The following is an 18185-nucleotide window of genomic DNA, read 5'->3' as shown; positions in this document are numbered from 1 at the left end:
AACCCACTGTGGTGACACCTTAGAGGGAGCAGCCAAAATAAGATGATGATGAACATCCGAGAGTGTGGAGACAGAGAACGTGGCATTTGAACTCCATGTCAGCTATCAGTATTTAAAATGAAGATGATGGAAATTTTGGGGGCCTTTTGGTTGGTGGAAGATATTAAGAACATTTCAAGGTAAAATTGAATATTCATATTTTGGCGGGCATATATATTATTCAGAAGTCTCTAAAGAGGTTCTGAGGCAGGTTTTATCTGAAGACCAGCATATGTGTCTACTTGTCAAAGGTTTCTTGTAAGGAAATAAAAGAGACTGCTCTATAATGAGAATGCACTTCAGTCATGAGTGAGTCAGTCATAAAAATGTCAATGTGCTACGACAAAGGGAGAAATAATGTGGGACATTTTGCCTTGCAATACAAGAAAAAACACCTTTTCCTGTTAAAGTAGTCACCATCATCTTTTTCTTCTTTTGGCTGCTCTCTTTAGGGGTCGCCTCAGCAAAATAATCTGCCTCCATCTGTTCTTAGTATCTTTTTCTGTCACACCACAGGGGAAAAGGGAACAAGAATTTAAAAAAAAAAAACAGCAGAGGGCAGTAATACACCGCTGTAGCGTCTACTCTGCCTTACTCAAATTAAAGAAGAAAAAGCTGAAGAAGACGAAGAAGAAGGGGAAGTGGTTCGACACAGCTAGCTTGTATTAGTATTCAAAACAAATCTGATTTGTGTTTTTATGCGCGGAAAAGAAAGAAAAAAACTGTGCATAAAATGAAAGTTTTGAAGCTAAACTGAAAGCTCTTTGCTTCTGCTGTATTTGTCTGCTTACTGTAATTAGACACGAACTGAATATCTTGCCAGTCATCCAGCTAGCTCTACGTGCTAGCTCTTTTAGCTCAGCTGTCAGCGGCTTGTTTTGTTCTGTGTTAAGTGGCATCCCCAGTTATAACACATGAGTGTGTCGCTGGTCGTTATTCGTCTGGAGTTAGCCGACCAGTCACCTTTTCCACAAGGTTTCCAGTACTGCGCTGGTGAGTTTTATTCTCTTAATTTTCAAATATCTGCTGAAAGTTAAACAGCTAACCAACAATAGGCGTGAAGACCCAATTGTCCACTGTTAGTCGTTTTACTGTTTTCACAAGGTAATTTCAAACTAACGAATTGCTTCATTATAGCTAATGCCTGACTCTGTTCCTCTCGTGTGCAGTTGAAGGCATGTCAGAGGAGGAGCTGCAGGAGAAAGCTCTGGGTTTAGCCAAACACAGTCTGAGTGGAAAAACCGACCTGGAAAGATCAGCTGTGCTGCACCAGCACATAGGCAGCAGAGCCATGGGGGACATGGTGATAGAGACCTTTGAGCCCAGCCCAAGTAAGAATTTTCCTGATGTTTAAGTGTACCTATATATGACATAAAATATGAAAAGCATAAAAGGTCAGCTCTGAGTGCAAGACTTTAGTGTTTTTATCACACTGAACCTAATTCAGCATCTTAATAACTATTAATGTCAACGTTTGTATGGTTAGTAAATAATATTTCTGAAAAGCCAGGCAGGTGAGAAATAACAGGGAAGAAAATGAAAGTGTAAAATACTGACACCAGTAAAATACACTATCTTTTCCATATGTGGTCATCAGGTGACTGTGTATCATGTATAAAACACACAATACTTTCTGGCTATTTTGTTAGGTTTACACCTACTATGTCAGGCCCCTTTTGCATCCAGACATGCCTTAATTCTTCATTGCACAGGGCTAACAAGGTGCTGGAAATGTTACTCAGTTTTTGGTCTATAATCTATTGATTTGCTAGCTACGCATTCGTGACACATATCTCCCGTTCCACAACATCCCAAATATATTGTATTGCAGCGGTCCCCATCCTTTTTTGTGCCACGGACCGGTTTAATGTCAGAAAATATTTTTACGGACCGGCCTTTAAGGTGTCGCGGATAAATACAACAAAATAAAATGATACAACCAAGACAAAAACTGTGGTATTTTATAAATATAATAATAAATGCAGATTCACTGTGTAATTGTGTAACTTTATTAGCAGTGTCCTCCTGAAATGCGCCAACAACATTGAGAGTAACATCCTCCTCTCTGCCCCTTAATGCTCTTTGGTCACTATGGTAATGCAGAAATATTTCTTTCAAAATAAGACACACAACTACAACACGGGAAAAGACCCAGGGAAACCAAGGTAACGATAAAAACCCTGAAGACCATAAATTTCACAGCAGAGCCGCAACTCTCGCGGCCCAGTACCAAATGACTCACGGACTGGTGGCCCCGGGGTTGGGGACCGCTGTTTTATTGGATTGAGATGTGGTGTCTGTGAAGGTCATTCTCCCTGCTGGAAGCAGCCATCAGAGGATTGAAAATAGTCAGCAGCAATACTCAGATCAGCAGCTGTGGTGTTAAAACGATGATCAGTTGATACTGAGAGGCTCTTGACTCTAAATGTCCTGAGAAACTGTCCCCCACAGTATTATTCTGCCACCAGTCTGAACCATTGATGCAAGCCAGGATCCATACTTTCATGTTTTTTGCCTGAAATTCTCACCTTACCAGCCAGATTTCGCAGAAGAAAACTAGACTCATCAGAGCAGACAACATTTTTCACATCCACCTAACTGTTTGGCTTTGGTCAGTCTGTCTGAATTGTAGCCTGTGGAGATGGATGTGCTGGAAAATCCCAGTAGATTATCAGTTTCTAAAATACTCATACCAGTCCTTCTGGCACCAACAACCATGACATGTTCAAAGTAATTTAAGTCACCTTTGGCCTCCATAAATAAAATGTGCCATTTATACATATTCATCCTCTTTCTTGTCCTCTCATTTCTTAGTTTGTAGAGCCTCAGTTTCTCTTTTCGCCTCTACTCACATCTTACTTCATTCCTTCCGAGAGATGTGAGCTGAGGAAGCAACGAATTTTAAAGCCATTTTAAATAATTAGAACATTTGGCGTATTTAGGCGTAGAATAGGCCTGCATGTCTATTCTACCTGTTTTTTAATTCTTGTAAGCAGGAATGAAAGTAAGTTGGTTTTGTCTGTTCATACACATTAAAAATATATATAATCTAAATTGCTGAATTTCTCTTCCAGACACAGGTGGACGTGAGGAGCGGAACAGTGAAATTCAGGATGCAAAGACTGGTGTAGACAGTCAGGAGGGTGCAGAGGATAGGTTTACGACAGGCACAGCTCCGGACTCACCCTCCAAGCAGCTCCCGGACCAGATCTCTTTCTTCAGCGGGAACCCATCAGTGGAGATCATTCACGGTATCATGCACCTCTACAAGACCAAGTGAGTCTCATCTGGTGTGTTTATGACAGATGTGATGAGGTGAACAATAGGGATCTGTATTTGGGCACTTTTTATCAGATCATTGTCGGCTAAATTGCAGCTGATAAAAGTCTGATGCTTTCTTTATCGAACTCCAGAGTCCACCTCAAACTGCATGTAATGATACAATTTCACTTCCACCATTTCAAGCTAACATTGACGTTTTAGTCACAATTCTTGTTTTCTTGTTTTTCCCTGCTCTTTATTGCAGCAAAATGACATCACTGACTGAAGATGTCAGGCGCAGCGCTATGGTGTGCATCATCACCGTCCCAGCGACCATGACCAGCCATGACCTTATGAAGCTCATGGCTCCTTTTAATGATGTCATGGAGCACATGAAGATCATACGGGACTCTACCCCTAACCAATACATGGTTCTCATTAAATTCTGCACACAGGTATCATCTCCTTCACTTTTCCCTCCGCAAGTGAAGTTTGAAGGATGTTGGTGTATGTTTTTGTAAGCCTGCATCAAAAAATTCAATGAATAGTAATAATTGTTGGTACTTGATGTGAGGTTTAGGCAGTTCAGGGTTTTCAGCCTCTCTGTAACATAAACAAATGCTGCCATATTGCAAAATGTTTTAGTTTTGTTTCTCAACTATAGTAATATTGATTTTTACAGTTTTATTTTATTCTCGCAGTTTTTTGGCAATAGACCTTGGGATTTTGATCAATTCAGAGTTCTGAGAGCTTCATGCTTAGAGATGACAGAGTATTAACTGCTGCTTTAATACAATTAACTGTATATAACTGTTCCAAATACAATACGTTTCCGGCTCTCTTATTTGTAGGCAGACGCAGACAGTTTTTACACAGCATGCAATGGCCGCCAGTTCAACTCTATAGAGGAAGCAGTGTGCCAGCTGGTCTATGTGGAGCGAGCAGAGGTCATCAAGTCTGAAGAAGTGAGTGATTTTTGGTTTTTAGCTTTTACACATTATTCAGTCTGCAGCAGGTGGGTGGTGTTTGTGAAGTTATTAGAGGATATTTATCTGAGAATATTAGAGATACACGTTAGTTAATGTTACAAGTGCATTGGTGGGAACAAAAACAAAAAAGTTTGGTGATTTGTGGAAACAAGTCACTCTTTTTTTTTTTTTTTTTTTTTTTTTTTTTTTTAAATAGTCAACAGAGTCCATTAACAAAAACTTGGTTTGGTTTGCTTTGTGTTTTTTAATTAGATCCTGTGTTTTGGGAGATAGAATTGCTTTACAATTACTTACTTTTTTTGTCAGTGGTGTCTGGTGTGAAACAGCTGGTTTACAGCAGGCAGTGTGCCAAAAATGTTTTAATATCACATTGACCATAACTTATACTGATTTTTTTTTTTCCTCTAAACTGCAACAGTTTCTAAGAACTGCATTTAAATATAACCCCTTTTTGGCATTTTATATTACTCATTCTGCTTTAATAAAGGTGCTTTTGTCATCTTATGGTGTTATTTTTGTGCCTCTATTCTGAGCACATGTTAAAAATAAAAATTGCAAGCGCAAATGTTGCATTTTGAGGAGAAAATAATTTTGAGTGAAGAAAAGTATTTCAGTGTTTGCTCTTATCCATATACACTCACACAATAACAGTCCCTCTTGCTCAGTTGTTGGATTTGCTCAGGTCTCTGCTTTGTGTGCTGACAGACATCTGTGGACCTGCTCTCAGTGGGTCGCTTTTCCTCTCAACGTATCTGCTCTGTGCATTAGCCACTGCATTCCGGAAACACGGTCCAGAATGTAGCTAAATCTAGTGGAGTGATTTAGTTTAAACTAGATTAAAACCAGCAAAAAAAATAAATAAATAAATAAAAATTATATATTTTAAAATATAATAATTAAACATACTAACCGAAAATGGATTTAGCTACATTCTGGACCGTGTGTTCGGAATGCAGTGGCTAGAAAGCTGATTGGCTCTTTTGGTCTCCAGTCAGAATTTTTGTATCCAAGTCTGTGATTGGTTGGTTTTGTGGCACACTTGTAACGGCTTACAGAAAGAATTGAGCGTGCAGGAAGCAGGGATGTTGAGAGCGGGAACGACACACTGAGAGCAGGTCCACAGATGTCGGTCAGCACACAGAGCAGAGATCTGAGCAAGAGCAAATATCAACAACTGAGCGAGAGGGGCCGTTATTGTGTGTGTATATGGATAATGGCAAACACTGAAATACATTTCTTGCATGCAGCAATGAATTTTGTTCGCTCAAATTAAACTTTTCTTCCCTCAAAATCATTTTCTCCTCAAAATGCAACATTTGCGCTTGCAATTTTTTTTTACATGCACTCAGAATAGAGGCACAAAAATAACATTATATCATCTCACCTATTGGTGTTTGCTGTTTACACCCTTTACATTGTGTGCAGCCAGAACGAATATAAGTCCGTTTAAATCAGTCCTTCTCTGTTGTTTCAGTATTAAAACCCAGAATTTTTTTAAAGTGATTTCTTGTCTCTTATCATCAACCTCCTTTCTTCCGTTCTTTCCTTCCTGCTCCGTCTCCTCAGGGAGCCAGTCTTCCAGTGATGGAGCTGACTGAGTTGCCCAAGTGCACTGTGTGCCTGGAGAGAATGGACGAGTCTGTTAATGGCATCCTCACCACTCTGTGCAACCACAGCTTTCACAGCCAGTGTCTCCAGCGCTGGGAAGATGCCTCGTGAGTTGAATGCACATACAAGTTCCCCTGTATTTACTACATCAGTTTCAACTTGGTAGTTAGCTAATTTTTGCTTACTCAATTTAAAACACTTGATATTAGACAATAAAACCTATTTCTGACTTACTTTAACAAAGTGTGAAAAGATCTGTTCTTATCTGCCAGCTTTAAGTCAATCATGTGTGATAGTTTCTCTGATGTAGTTTAAATGCATTCACCTGATATTCACTCCACTGGATATTTCTCCAGGCTTTGTCATTTTGTGCCATGTGTTGTTTTTGTCCTGCTCTTTACATGCATTCTCCTGATTTACAAAAGACAACTGCATGTTTGTGACAAAGCCGAATGTGTGTTGTTTTCAGGTGTCCTGTATGTAGGTATTGTCAAACACCAGAACCAGTTGAAGAGAACAAATGCTTTGAATGTGGAGTGCAGGAGGTAAGCTGTTTCACTCTCCCACAGTGGTGTAATAGAAGATAATCACTTGATCTTCTTGCTTTTTGCTTTTAACCTTCTTTTTTTTTGTCCCTCATTGAATCTTTCTTCATAGAATCTGTGGATATGCTTGATCTGCGGTCATATTGGATGTGGTCGCTACGTTAGCCGCCATGCCTACAAGCACTTTGAAGAAACACAGCATACCTACGCTATGCAGCTCACCAATCACAGAGTCTGGGACTACGCAGGAGGTACTGGATTTTGTGCATGCTGCTGTTAAAATGATGCATGTTCTGCTTTTTCTTATTTTCTGTTGTACTTATACTGTTACAGCAGTTGATGCTCATATACTGTACTGGAGTTCAATATTGGGCTCAGCCTTCAGACTGCTTTTCAGTTGCTAAATGTATGTTCTTTCTGTCTATGTTATAGAGAAAGAATAGCTCTAATATGGCCATCTCAGTCACAGAATGGTAAATGGCCTGTATTTATATAGCGCTTTACTAGTCCCTAAGGACCCCAAAGCGCTTTACATATCCAGTCATCCACCCATTCACACACACATTCACACACTGGTGATGGCAAGCTACATTGTAGCCACAGCCACCCTGGGGAGCACTGACAGAGGCGAGGCTGCCGGACACTGGCGCCACCGGGCCCTCTGACCACCACCAGTAGGCAACGGGTGAAGTGTCTTGCCCAAGGACACAACAACCGAGACTGTCCAAGCCGGGGCTCGAACCGGCAACCTTCCGATTACAAGGCGAACTCCCAACTCTTGAGCCACGATCGCCCCAGAAGTCTAACCTCATGTGCTATATCTTCAAAACTTCTGTTTACAAGGGCAAACCTATCACCAGAAAGCTGGTTTTAAGGGAGAAGAGATAAAACACTTTATACAAAGTTATACAAAGATTATTTTGAACCGCAAACCAGGCAAAGTTGTTGGTAGACTCCAAAAACAAAAAGTATGAAGCTGAAAATGAGCAGAATGGTTTCTCTTTAAGGAGGGTGGCTGTAAATTACCAGAATAATTTGCTGCTATAATCAGTTTTCTCCCCATAGGGGGCAGAAGAATACCTAAATAAGTTGGAGCCAGACTCATTATCAGCTTTTATGAAGTCCTGATAGCAAACAGTTCTGCCCTGTAGTAACTAGAGAGACAGTGAAGCCAAAAACAAGAAGGCAAAGTGTAAAAATGACAGAATAGTCTGTAATGATTTTATTTGATGTCTTTTGAAATGTGTTTTGGAAAGTATAATACCTGACTAAGGCTATTGCTGGTATTGTAGATAACTATGTACATCGGCTTGTGGCCAGTAAGACTGACGGGAAGATGGTGCAGTATGAGTGTGAGGGAGACACCTGCCAGGCAGAGAAAATTGATGCACTCCAGCTAGAGGTGAGCATCTGCTGTTGTTGTTTTGTAACGGCAATCGACATCAAAATGTTCTAAATGAGTTCTCTCTGTCTGCAGTACTCATACCTGCTGACAAGTCAGCTCGAGTCTCAAAGAATTTACTGGGAGAATAAGATTGTTCATCTGGAGAAGGAGACAGCTGAAGAGGTACTTGTGGACAAATGCAACACAAGTTTTGCAATCCCTTAATGAATATTGACTTATATCAGGCTGTAAAGTTTAGAAGAACCAAACTGAGGCATAGAAGTCGAGCTCTAGATTCCACTCGATTTACTGATACACATGGATGGTATGGTAAATGGACTGATTCTTATTTAGCGCTTTTCTACTCTCCTGGAGCACTCAAAGTACTTTATACAACATCTGAACTAATAATCACAAATGAACAATTCATAGCAAACACAAAGGTAAACACTTGTAAGTTAGACTGTGTTTCATCATGTTCTCTTGCTGACAACATCTTGAACAGTATTGGCTTATATCTACTCATGGGAGAACTGTTGAGAGCAAAGGACTCACTAGCTGCCCCAAATACAATGAACAATCGCCACAGACACTAATATAACTTATCACTTACAGCTACTTATTCACTTATAAAAATGTACATTTCTTAGCAGTTTAGAGTGGATTGGTTTGCTAAGCAGCACATGTGCAGTAGTATAGGACCCCAGTCCCGGCTTAGTCCTCTTGACTAGTGCCTGTCCATCTCGATTTATCTATTGCCCTCTTGTGGAAATGCAAAACACAGGTCCTTTGTCCCAGCTGCCTTTTTCTAACCTCTATCTTTTTGTACATATTTCAGATAAACAACATGAAAGCGAAATTTAAGGAGACATTGGAGCGCTGTGATAACCTAGAGCGACGGTTAGGAGAAATGAGCAAAGACAAACAGAGCATAGAGAAAAAGTAGGTGTTCGGTTACTTTTTTATATTGTGTGTTCAGTGGTCCCAGTAGTTGTTGGTATCTGTGCTCTTTTTTTATGAACCAATTGGACAGTGTGGTTGCACTATAGACTTGAGTGTATAACGCAAACTAAAACTCTAAAAATTATTTAGTGGAGGAGATAAAGTTATATCCCCACAGCACATAAAACAATTCAACCAAGGCTCTCAATATGTAGTCTTGAGGTGGGAAAATTCCTCATTTCCTTAGCAAACGATTGTTTGACAGCTGAAAATGCCCTAACAAGCACTTACTCAGATCCCATTTTTGTGCTTTTTTTTTTTTTTTTTTTTTTTTTTTTTAAATAACTGGAACTACAGAGGAAACAGGATTAAATGCCTTATTTGAAGAGTTGTCATTGTGGCTTGCAAAATGTGCAGTGGAGCAGTAAATCTTTGTTGCTGCATGGTCAACCAGGTATTGGGTGTGTCACTTCTATGATGCAGGCTCAAATTGATAGTAACATTGCTTTTCCTGCTATAACAAGCCAAAGTTTCTGCTGTTAAAAGCTTTATTTACATTACAACTTCTTAGTTTAGTTAAACCCAATCAGACACCCAGACTTTAGACCAAATAATCTATAGGGCTTGTTTTTGTATGGAACCTGACAACATGCAGCATTGCTGCATTTCTACTTTCAGATGCACTCAGTTGAACAGTCGAGTGGTGAAGCTGAGCCAAGAGCTGACGGAGGAGCAGGAGATGAACCGCTGTCTGAGAGCCAATCAGGCACAGCTGCAGGTACAGCTGTCAGAGGAGGAACGCAAAGCAAAAGAAAGCGGTATGTAAAGAGAGACCAATAAGTCATGTCGTAGTACTCAATATTGATGCTCTGTATTAACTCAGTGGGTTGAAAACTGTAGCATGCTGGTATAAACAGTTTTATCACAGTGGTGATATCAAGTTGTCGAAGCACAGCAAAAAATGGAACTTCTGAGGATGTTGATGCTTCAACTGAGAGGAAAAAACAAAAACGCTTCAAGTGCTGGACGTATTATTTTGTCAGCCTGCCAAATTCACAAATGAAAGAAGCCTCAGAGTGAACAATGCAGTGCAATATTTCCATGATTAATGTGTGATTTGTATTTTTTATTTTTAAAACCGTTGTGATACCCTATGTTCAGAGTAACATATACCAACAGGGAAGTGTAGCATGTTCAATTTGGCACAGCATGTTTACACATGCTGATAGAAGAATTTAATTTAGACTTTTTCAAGATTTTCTTTAATTGGCATTAAATAGCACCGGCTACAAATAAATGTGAACCTGAATTCTTTGTACACTTCTTGTTAGTTTTCATTTGTATATTTTTAATTTTAGTGTGTATATGCTCCAAATGCATGAGGTAAAGGCAATTGGTACAACACTGGTGGCCAGAGTACAGAAAGGATTCTTTTAGATATTTTAACTTCAAGCCTGCTAGTTCACTATTGCATCACCTATTGCTTTAAACAGAAACTGATGAAAGTAGTTGCGAATCTAGAGCAACGGGTTGGTGGAGAAGAATGAGTAACAGGACCGTTCCCAATGATTGGCTGCTGGTTGCTTAGAATATGTAAATACTCAAAATGAAAAAAGGACCTTTGACTATGAAACAGCATGGGTTATTTTTATTTCAGGGCTGTAGTGAGAAACTAGTTCCTCTTTGCACAGAAATATTTGCAAATCATTAACAAATTGCTTAGCCTGCGGCTGAGTACAGTCATTCTGCAAGCAGACAGGAACCACATACACCAAAGAAGTGTTTTTAATATAGATGGACAGAGTCAAACACTTAGGAGATTCATAAATTTTGTAAGCAGTCTCTCTGCTTTCAAACCAGCTTCAGTCTATATTTTCAGATTATTAAAATCTTCTTTACTTATGATTAAAATCTGCAGTGTAAAGCATTTACTGACACCTACTTTGTAGTGTATTACTATCAGAGCACCATTTGCTCTGGACTCAACACAAGGCGGCTTTCATCACTGTTTTGCCTGAGGCAAGTTAAGTATCAGGTCAGAGGTTTGAATGGAAATTTTAGGTTTACAGTTTCACCATACCTGTATTTTTCCTGGCACACACAGTTGTGAGGATCAAGATTATTTAAACAAATATCCTCCTGGGCATGTGCTGTGTGTTAATGTAGAAAAAAAATATAGTAAAAATGTCAGTTTTGACTCTTTCACAGAATGTTATATTCTAAATGGACTGGACTTGCATAGCAGTTTGCTACTTCAGGCACTTTTTACTACAAGCTTCATTTACCCAATGTCACACACCCATTTTTGTGTGTGTGTGTGTGTGTGTGTGTGTGTGTGTGTGTGTGTGTGTGTGTGTGTGTGTGTGCGTGCCTGTGCCTGTGCCTGGCTGGTTTGGTTGGTTGTTTGTTTTTTCAATTCACCTAAGCATACCCATATGGAAAAGATATATATAAATCTTATAAAGTTTGTATCTGTCTTGTGTGAAACTTGTATGAAAAGCATATAAGTGTGAAAACAGATATGAGATCCCTTGAAAAATTATATAATGAAACTTGTATGTTTTGGATACTTACTAAAACAATGTATGAAAGTAATGCGAAAGTGGCCACTTTCATGAGTAAATCATGTAAGCCTTATATGATTTACTCATGAAAGTGGCCACTTTCATGAGTAATCACATATAAGTTTTTACTATTTCTTTTCCGTATGGGTACTCATAGACACTCAGACTCCAAAGGATGTATTTGGGGGTAAGCTCAAGGTTCAGCCTCTTGCCCGGGGATGCTTTGAAATACTTTGGATTGCTGACTGGGGGGTGAACCACAAAGCTATAGTTAATAACCTGCTCTGCCTCCTGAACCACAGACATACATGTTCTTTCCTGTTAGAACTGACTGGGCTCGAATTGAGGTGATCACAGTCCTCCTGAAAAGGCTGTGCGATATGACCAAAATCTGATATCCCGATATAAGAATGTAACATTTTCTGTAAATTCTGTGAATCTCGGGCAGCTCGTCTTGCGGGAAGTGTTTCCAGCTGCGCGTCATGTAGCTGGAGTTGAGTGTTTTAACTGATGCATGAAACGATACATTTTTAGACATAAGTTGTAACGGCCGCAGTTTTCTTTGTGAGTATTTATAGATAGGTGTACTGCGGGGAAAAGCCTGTTCTAACATTTGAGTCTATGGTTAATTTTTTAGCACATGGCGGCTCTTTTTTAATCCTCATCCGTAAATAATTTGCTCTTTCACGTGATTCAGTTTATTTTGAAAAGTCTCAACAGAATCGTGAGCTTTATTGTGAAAGGTTTATGTGGAACATAAACAAGCGGACACGCGATGCTGTTACCGTCGTTGTTGCTAACCACAACGCATAAAAACAGGGGCTTGTCCGTCTGTAGTGTGTTTATATTAAATATAAGAGAAAGAGAGAACTTTAAGAAATTAATATAGCCACTACAGTGACCATCAAAACGATGAAAAAATATTGCCATGAACAGTTTATTTTGCGACACCACGAAACAAACGATAGCGTAAAATGAAACGATAGACGTTTTTATATCATCATCCGATATATATCGTTATATCGAACAGCCCTACCTCCTGCTCATATTTCACTGACATGTACTGACAGATGATGATCTGATCATACAAGTTCACCATGTTATGTTGAATTTACTTTGCAAGCTCTTTGTGTTATATGAATCGAGCTAAAGCAGTATTTTATAGACAAGCTGTTTCTGTTGCTTTGTTTTAAATTATTTTGAAAGCTAAATGAGATTTCTTTTTCTTCAGAGCTGACCCAGAAATGGCATCTTCTTATTAGGGGTGCAATGATACACAAAATTCACGGTTCGGTTCGGTTCAATGCTTTGGTGTCACGGTTCGATATTTTTTCGATACACAATAAGGTTCATGCCTTTTTAATTTGTCATTTATTAAAATTATAAATATATATTTTAACGCAAAAGTACAGTTTTTAAATTTAATGTTGCTGAAACAACAAAGTAATAAAAAAAATCTCTCTGATCGAGAAATCACTCATCTTTGGAAAAGAGAGTTTATTACAGAGAAATGGCTCTTTCCAAAATAAAAGCTATACTATACGCTTCTTCTGGGCTATATTCTCAGCAGCATATTAAACATATCAGGTCCCCATAAGGAGAATCATGTGCTAACGGCTGTCTAAATGACTCGGGTAAAGTTTGTAGCATGCGTGCTTGTTGTTTTTGTCTGCTTCCACTTGTCTTTGCACTAGGATGTTGTCGGAGTAAATGTGCAGTCATATTCGTTGTGTTCCCACTAGTGCTGTCAGCGTTAATCTCGTTGAAATGACATTAACGCCACAACACGGCAAATCTCCGTTAACGAGCTACCGCGGATCGCCCCGTGCATGGGGCTGGACGGCCAACACATTAACGAGCTAACTGCGCTAACGCACTAGTTCCCACCAATGTAATTGAGCATTGCGTGGCACATCCAACATACTGTTTTACTTTAGTCCATGACGCGCTTACCTTCAGGGTCATACGTCACATGAAAACCAAAATAGTTCCAAACGCCAGATCTGAATGAGGGTGGGGGAGGTTCAATTTGCCATGTTGCAACGAGCTTAACTTCTGTCTCGCTAGCTTCCCCTGCGCTCAGTGAATCTGCGTTCGACTACTCCGCCTAGGCTGCACTGTCGAGCACAGATCCACTGAGCGCTCAACACAGACAGCATCGTCAGAAGGAAAGTTGATAAAATAAATTAAAAATTTTGTATTGTTCGATACATATGCGTACCGAACCGAAAGCACTGTATCGAACGGTTCAATATCGATACGAGTATCGTTGCACCCCTACTTCTTATGTTCTGTAAACTTTAGTAACTGAACTGCTCTTTCAGGTTTTTGCAAACAGTGCAGCCACTGATTATGTTAACACAGTGATCTGTTCTTGGCAGAGGTATAGCAGTCTTTTCTTTGTTTAGAGTAATTATGGTGCAGCTTCATTTATTAGCAGCTGATATGTAGGTGGTGGATATGCAGAAATCAGTAATCTGGGTTAGGAACGGAAAAACTTAATCCACAGTGACATAAGTGTGACAGCATTCTAATCAAATATTAGTATCACGTCCAAGACTGGTAAAATCCAAGACTGTGGAGTTGACTTAGGACAGCTGAATGGGATCAATAATATACCAACCAGCTTGTCTGTATGAAAACACCAGAAGTCGTTTTGGGGTGGCAGTCGGCTAAGCAGGGTATTAAGAAGGAGTATCCTTTCTCCCAGTCACACTTTCACAAGTGTCACAATTTCTTGTCTGTCTTCAGAACGCCTGCGGTACAGTGCCAGCATGATATAATGATAATCACCTTTGCCAGTCTCAGCTTTCATTTGTTGTGATTAATTAGCTGACATATATGGCAACACTAATACATCAGCGATAATGTTTGCTAATAATAACAGCTGAAAGGCAGACCTCCAGTGATGTGTGGAATGTGACGTGGTTGTTGGAGGGTTGCACTTTTTTTTTCTCCCCCATTTCTTCTATTTTGTGTGTGGCTGAGAATTTCCCTCCAAGATCTGTGACTTTACGCCCCTTGTTTCCTCGTTGTATACTGCTGATCAGCACAGGAAATAGAACACTGAACATTGTATTTCACATCAGCTCTTAGGGAAGAAATTATTTAGATTGTCAGCTTCAGACCTTATGATTATAATCTCTGTAGATTTCCATACTTTTTGTATAGCTTTTCTAATGCTTACGATTCTACATGTTTATGGAAGTTCGCAACAAGGTCAGCAATGGGGGTTGCATGTAATCAGTAGCATGTTTCAAGTCCATTTCAAGCAAAGCATTTGTTCTTTTACATTGTGTTTACGAGTTCAGCCTCGTGTAAATGCCTCAGCAGTTCCACCCCCACAATGCTTTAAAGTAGCTTTTGATGTTTTTAATGATAAGTTTGTCAGGTGAAAAATTTCAAACAGTGTTTGAGAGGACTTCAGCTGACTTTGCAACAGTGTTTAAGTTTATAGAGCTTCACAGCAAACTGTATATGTATAAATGGCTGTCTGTCCCTCAGTGACACATAACTCATTTGGTTATTTGTGTCATTTGAGGATTTAGCAAATGACTAGATGTGTAAGATCACAACTTAATACATCTAAGACCTGTAAAGCAGACTGACTGTTGAACAGGAAAAAAGTAAAGGGCACAGTGTTGGAGTAATAGTAATAACAAATCTGTATAAACACAGGGTTCCTGCAACTGACACTGCTTGGGCCTTTAAATAATATCATTACTCAATAAATGCTAGTTAGTTAAAACTGTTATCATCTGTCTGGATAAATATGAGTGAATGAATGAACACGTTTAGCTCTACTTTAACCTGTTCACTGTTTGTTCCTCGTTGGCTTCTTTTATAGACGATCGTAAAGATGGAACAATAGCAGAACTGCAGGAACAGCTGAGAGACGTGATGTTTTATCTGGAGACCCAGCAGCAGATTGAACATCTTCCACCAGAGGCTCGCAGCGAAATTCAAGAGGGACAGATCAACATCCCAGCCAGCCCATCTGACGGCGCTCTGGGTTCGGCAGGAGCAGGCCCTTCCTCTGGCAGGGGCAGAAGAGGCCGAGGCAGGAAGAGGAAGTAGGCATGGCCTAAACTCAACTGGAACATGCTAGAAACTGTGTTGCTGCTTCTCACTGTGGACATGTTTGTGATTGAGCCCAGCCCTTTATTCAATATGTATCTGCATTATTGTAATTCTTAATAGGGTAAAGGCAGGAAGAAGGAGTAAATGTTGATAATATTTACCTGCACATTTTCCTAGCATAACTCCTAGCTCCTACAAGAAGAGCATAAGAGAGGATCGCTCAGTCACTCAAAACATCAGTGTGATCTAAATGTCCTCTTCTCTTTCCAAAACTTAAAAGTATATATTTTGATCACAATTTATATTTATTTGATCAGAAATATTTCATCTGTGCCCAGGTAGTACCATATTATAGTACTTCTTTTCAAACACTGCGTGATCTTTTTATTATCTTAAAATGCAAAGATGGTTCTTTTACAAGTGAGAGAAGAATCAAGGAAATTTATGTCCACATTTTCTGAGTTTTTCCTTCATTTCTTTGGACTCGGCTGTTTCATCTGTTATGTTCCAATGTTTTTTTTGTTTCTCTTTTTGTTCCTCCACTTTAAGTAGAAACACTCGTCAGAGAACATGGAGGAGAAAATGCCTTTTTCAGCAGTGCATTGTATTGGGACAGGAGTCAGTGTTCACAGAATGCACAGTATTTTTGTATGAGGAGCAGGAAGCATGTTTTGCCATGTTTTCACCATCTAGGTTAGTGATTCCCAACCACTAGTACAACTTGTGTACCTCAGAGGATTCTACAGCATTACCAGGAAGTAGTTCAAAGGATTATGTATGTTTGCTAATGATTTATTGAAACTATGTGGCTCCTTCCATCAATCTGTATTGTCCCAGTATCCCTTATTTTCCAGCTAATTTCCTGGAAATCTTTCTCAGAATTTCTCCCATAATATTCCCAAGACTGTAGTTATTGACTCTAAAACTAAAGTCTAATATGATTTTTTTTAATTTACCCTTTAAAACTCTTAATATTACTGGCTGCTATTCTATTATTCCTCCATTTAAAGATGATTTTAAATTACAAATATTGTGCCATTTGATGACATTGACCTTTGGCTCTAAGACATTATGATAAGCATCTGTATTATTATGCCATATAAACATTAAGATTTTCAGAGAAATTATTAAAATAACCAGGGTACATTAGTTGTACCCTGGTTATGTGTTAAATACAATACCATACCAGAAAAAACACCAGAAGCAACTGTGACCTTTGCAGTTACAATCCTGAACATGGTGTCATAACCTAGATGATGAAATAAGTGACTCAGCTCCCTCCTTGAATACTAAGATTTTTTTCCCTTGCAAAATGTTCACAATAAAGTTTTAGATGAATCCCTAAGGCCTTAATTAAAAACTGGTGCAGAAAGCACACATTGATTTTTTTTTTATTTTTTTTTTTTATAAACAGCCACTCAAAAGATCATTCTATGCAAAAGATTCTTTACAGCCCTCTAAAAGGAACATAATAATTTCAGAAATATGAGATTTGCTGTCAGTTATTTGAGATGCTAACTGTGACATTGTCTGACAAGATATTTCACGCATATAGCCAGTGACGGCCAACAGGAACCAAGCTTGCTGGTTACTGTTGTTTGTAGACATGAGTATAGTATCGCTCTCGAAAGTTAAATGAAAAGATGTTTTTCCACAGTGATCATCAAGAGAAAAGCTGGAATGTACCTGTAGCGACTGCTTTGAGAGAGGAGATAAAGAGCTGTTTTTTTTTTTTTCAGCCATAGAAGCTTTCATTTAAAAACAAAATACGGTAAGTCATGCTCCTGAAAACATCCGTTCATGCTGGGGTTTTGTTGTTTGTTTTATTGCCATGAAAGTGTTCAGTTTTTTGTTGTTAACACTAAAACTGTGCTGCCACTTTCAATAAAACATTTTCTGAAGTTTTTCTTGTTCTGGGGTAAAAAGTGTGTTAAGCTGAAACAGATGCATACTAGGTTGCCGTCAAGTGACGAATGATCTTTGTTGAAATGACATACTACGCAGCTGTGATGTTAAAGTGCAGACTGTCAGATCTAACTAATCCTTCTGCAGTCTACTACATTCACAGTTTATTACCAGCAGCCTGTTGAAAGTAAACTGTGTACATAGTTGGAGAAAACAGACACGCTGACAGATTAAAAAGCTTGGTCTTCGTAGACACACCATCTACCTGGTAATTGGCATGCATTTCTCTCTACACTCCAAGACAAGTTTTAGGAACTTGTCATTTGTCACACTCTATACCTCCCCCCTGATGACATTTCAATCCTGTGCCTGTGTTTAGTAACAACTGTAGTCACAGGCAAATGATACTGCATGCAAACATTTTCCACACCTTTTATTTTTCTATTTATATCCCCAAGTATGGCCTCTAATGTTTCATCAGCCAGTGGAACTACAAGGGTCAGACATTTCAAGTTATTGATTAATCCTTGAGGAAAAATCAAATCAGGAGCAAGCTGGTTACAGTTTCCAGCAGCCCTAAATGTCCCCAAATATTTCCCTAAACAACATTTACAATCATATAGAGAGGAAATAAATGCAACGATTATTGGGGTTTTCTCTATGTTATTATAGGGTCTTTACCTTACACCTTGTGGCAGCTGTTGTGATTTGGCGCTATATAAATAAAATTAAATTGACTTGAATGTGTGGTCTAAATTTAAGGAAAACAAGCCTCCTGAAATCTTCCTTACATCAAGTATATGAGATCTTTTGCACCAATATACAAATAAGTCCACCGTGATAAATGCTAATGAGAAACAAAGTCTGT

The 18185-nt window shown here is 39.0% G+C and overlaps 1 protein-coding gene across 1 annotated transcript; it reads left to right on the top strand.

Annotated features, from left to right (window-relative positions):
• Window positions 1-666: 666 nt before the first annotated feature.
• On the top strand, window positions 667-17148 carry brap (BRCA1 associated protein). The gene is made up of 13 exons (XM_080876100.1): window positions 667-1032; window positions 1209-1370; window positions 3114-3315; window positions 3566-3755; window positions 4152-4265; window positions 5856-6004; window positions 6367-6442; window positions 6555-6693; window positions 7735-7844; window positions 7920-8009; window positions 8665-8768; window positions 9447-9586; window positions 15180-17148. The coding sequence occupies exons 1-13, from the start codon at window positions 954-956 to the stop codon at window positions 15407-15409; spliced, it is 1785 nt and encodes a 594-aa protein (XP_080732226.1). The 5' UTR covers window positions 667-953; the 3' UTR covers window positions 15410-17148.
• Window positions 17149-18185: the final 1037 nt, after the last annotated feature.

This window comes from Rhamphochromis sp. 'chilingali' (genome assembly GCF_963969265.1).
Source record: "Rhamphochromis sp. 'chilingali' genome assembly, chromosome: 2".
Taxonomy (NCBI): domain Eukaryota; kingdom Metazoa; phylum Chordata; class Actinopteri; order Cichliformes; family Cichlidae; genus Rhamphochromis; species Rhamphochromis sp. 'chilingali'.
Note: the sequence above shows the minus strand (reverse complement) of the source record. Positions and strands in the feature narration are given on the sequence as shown.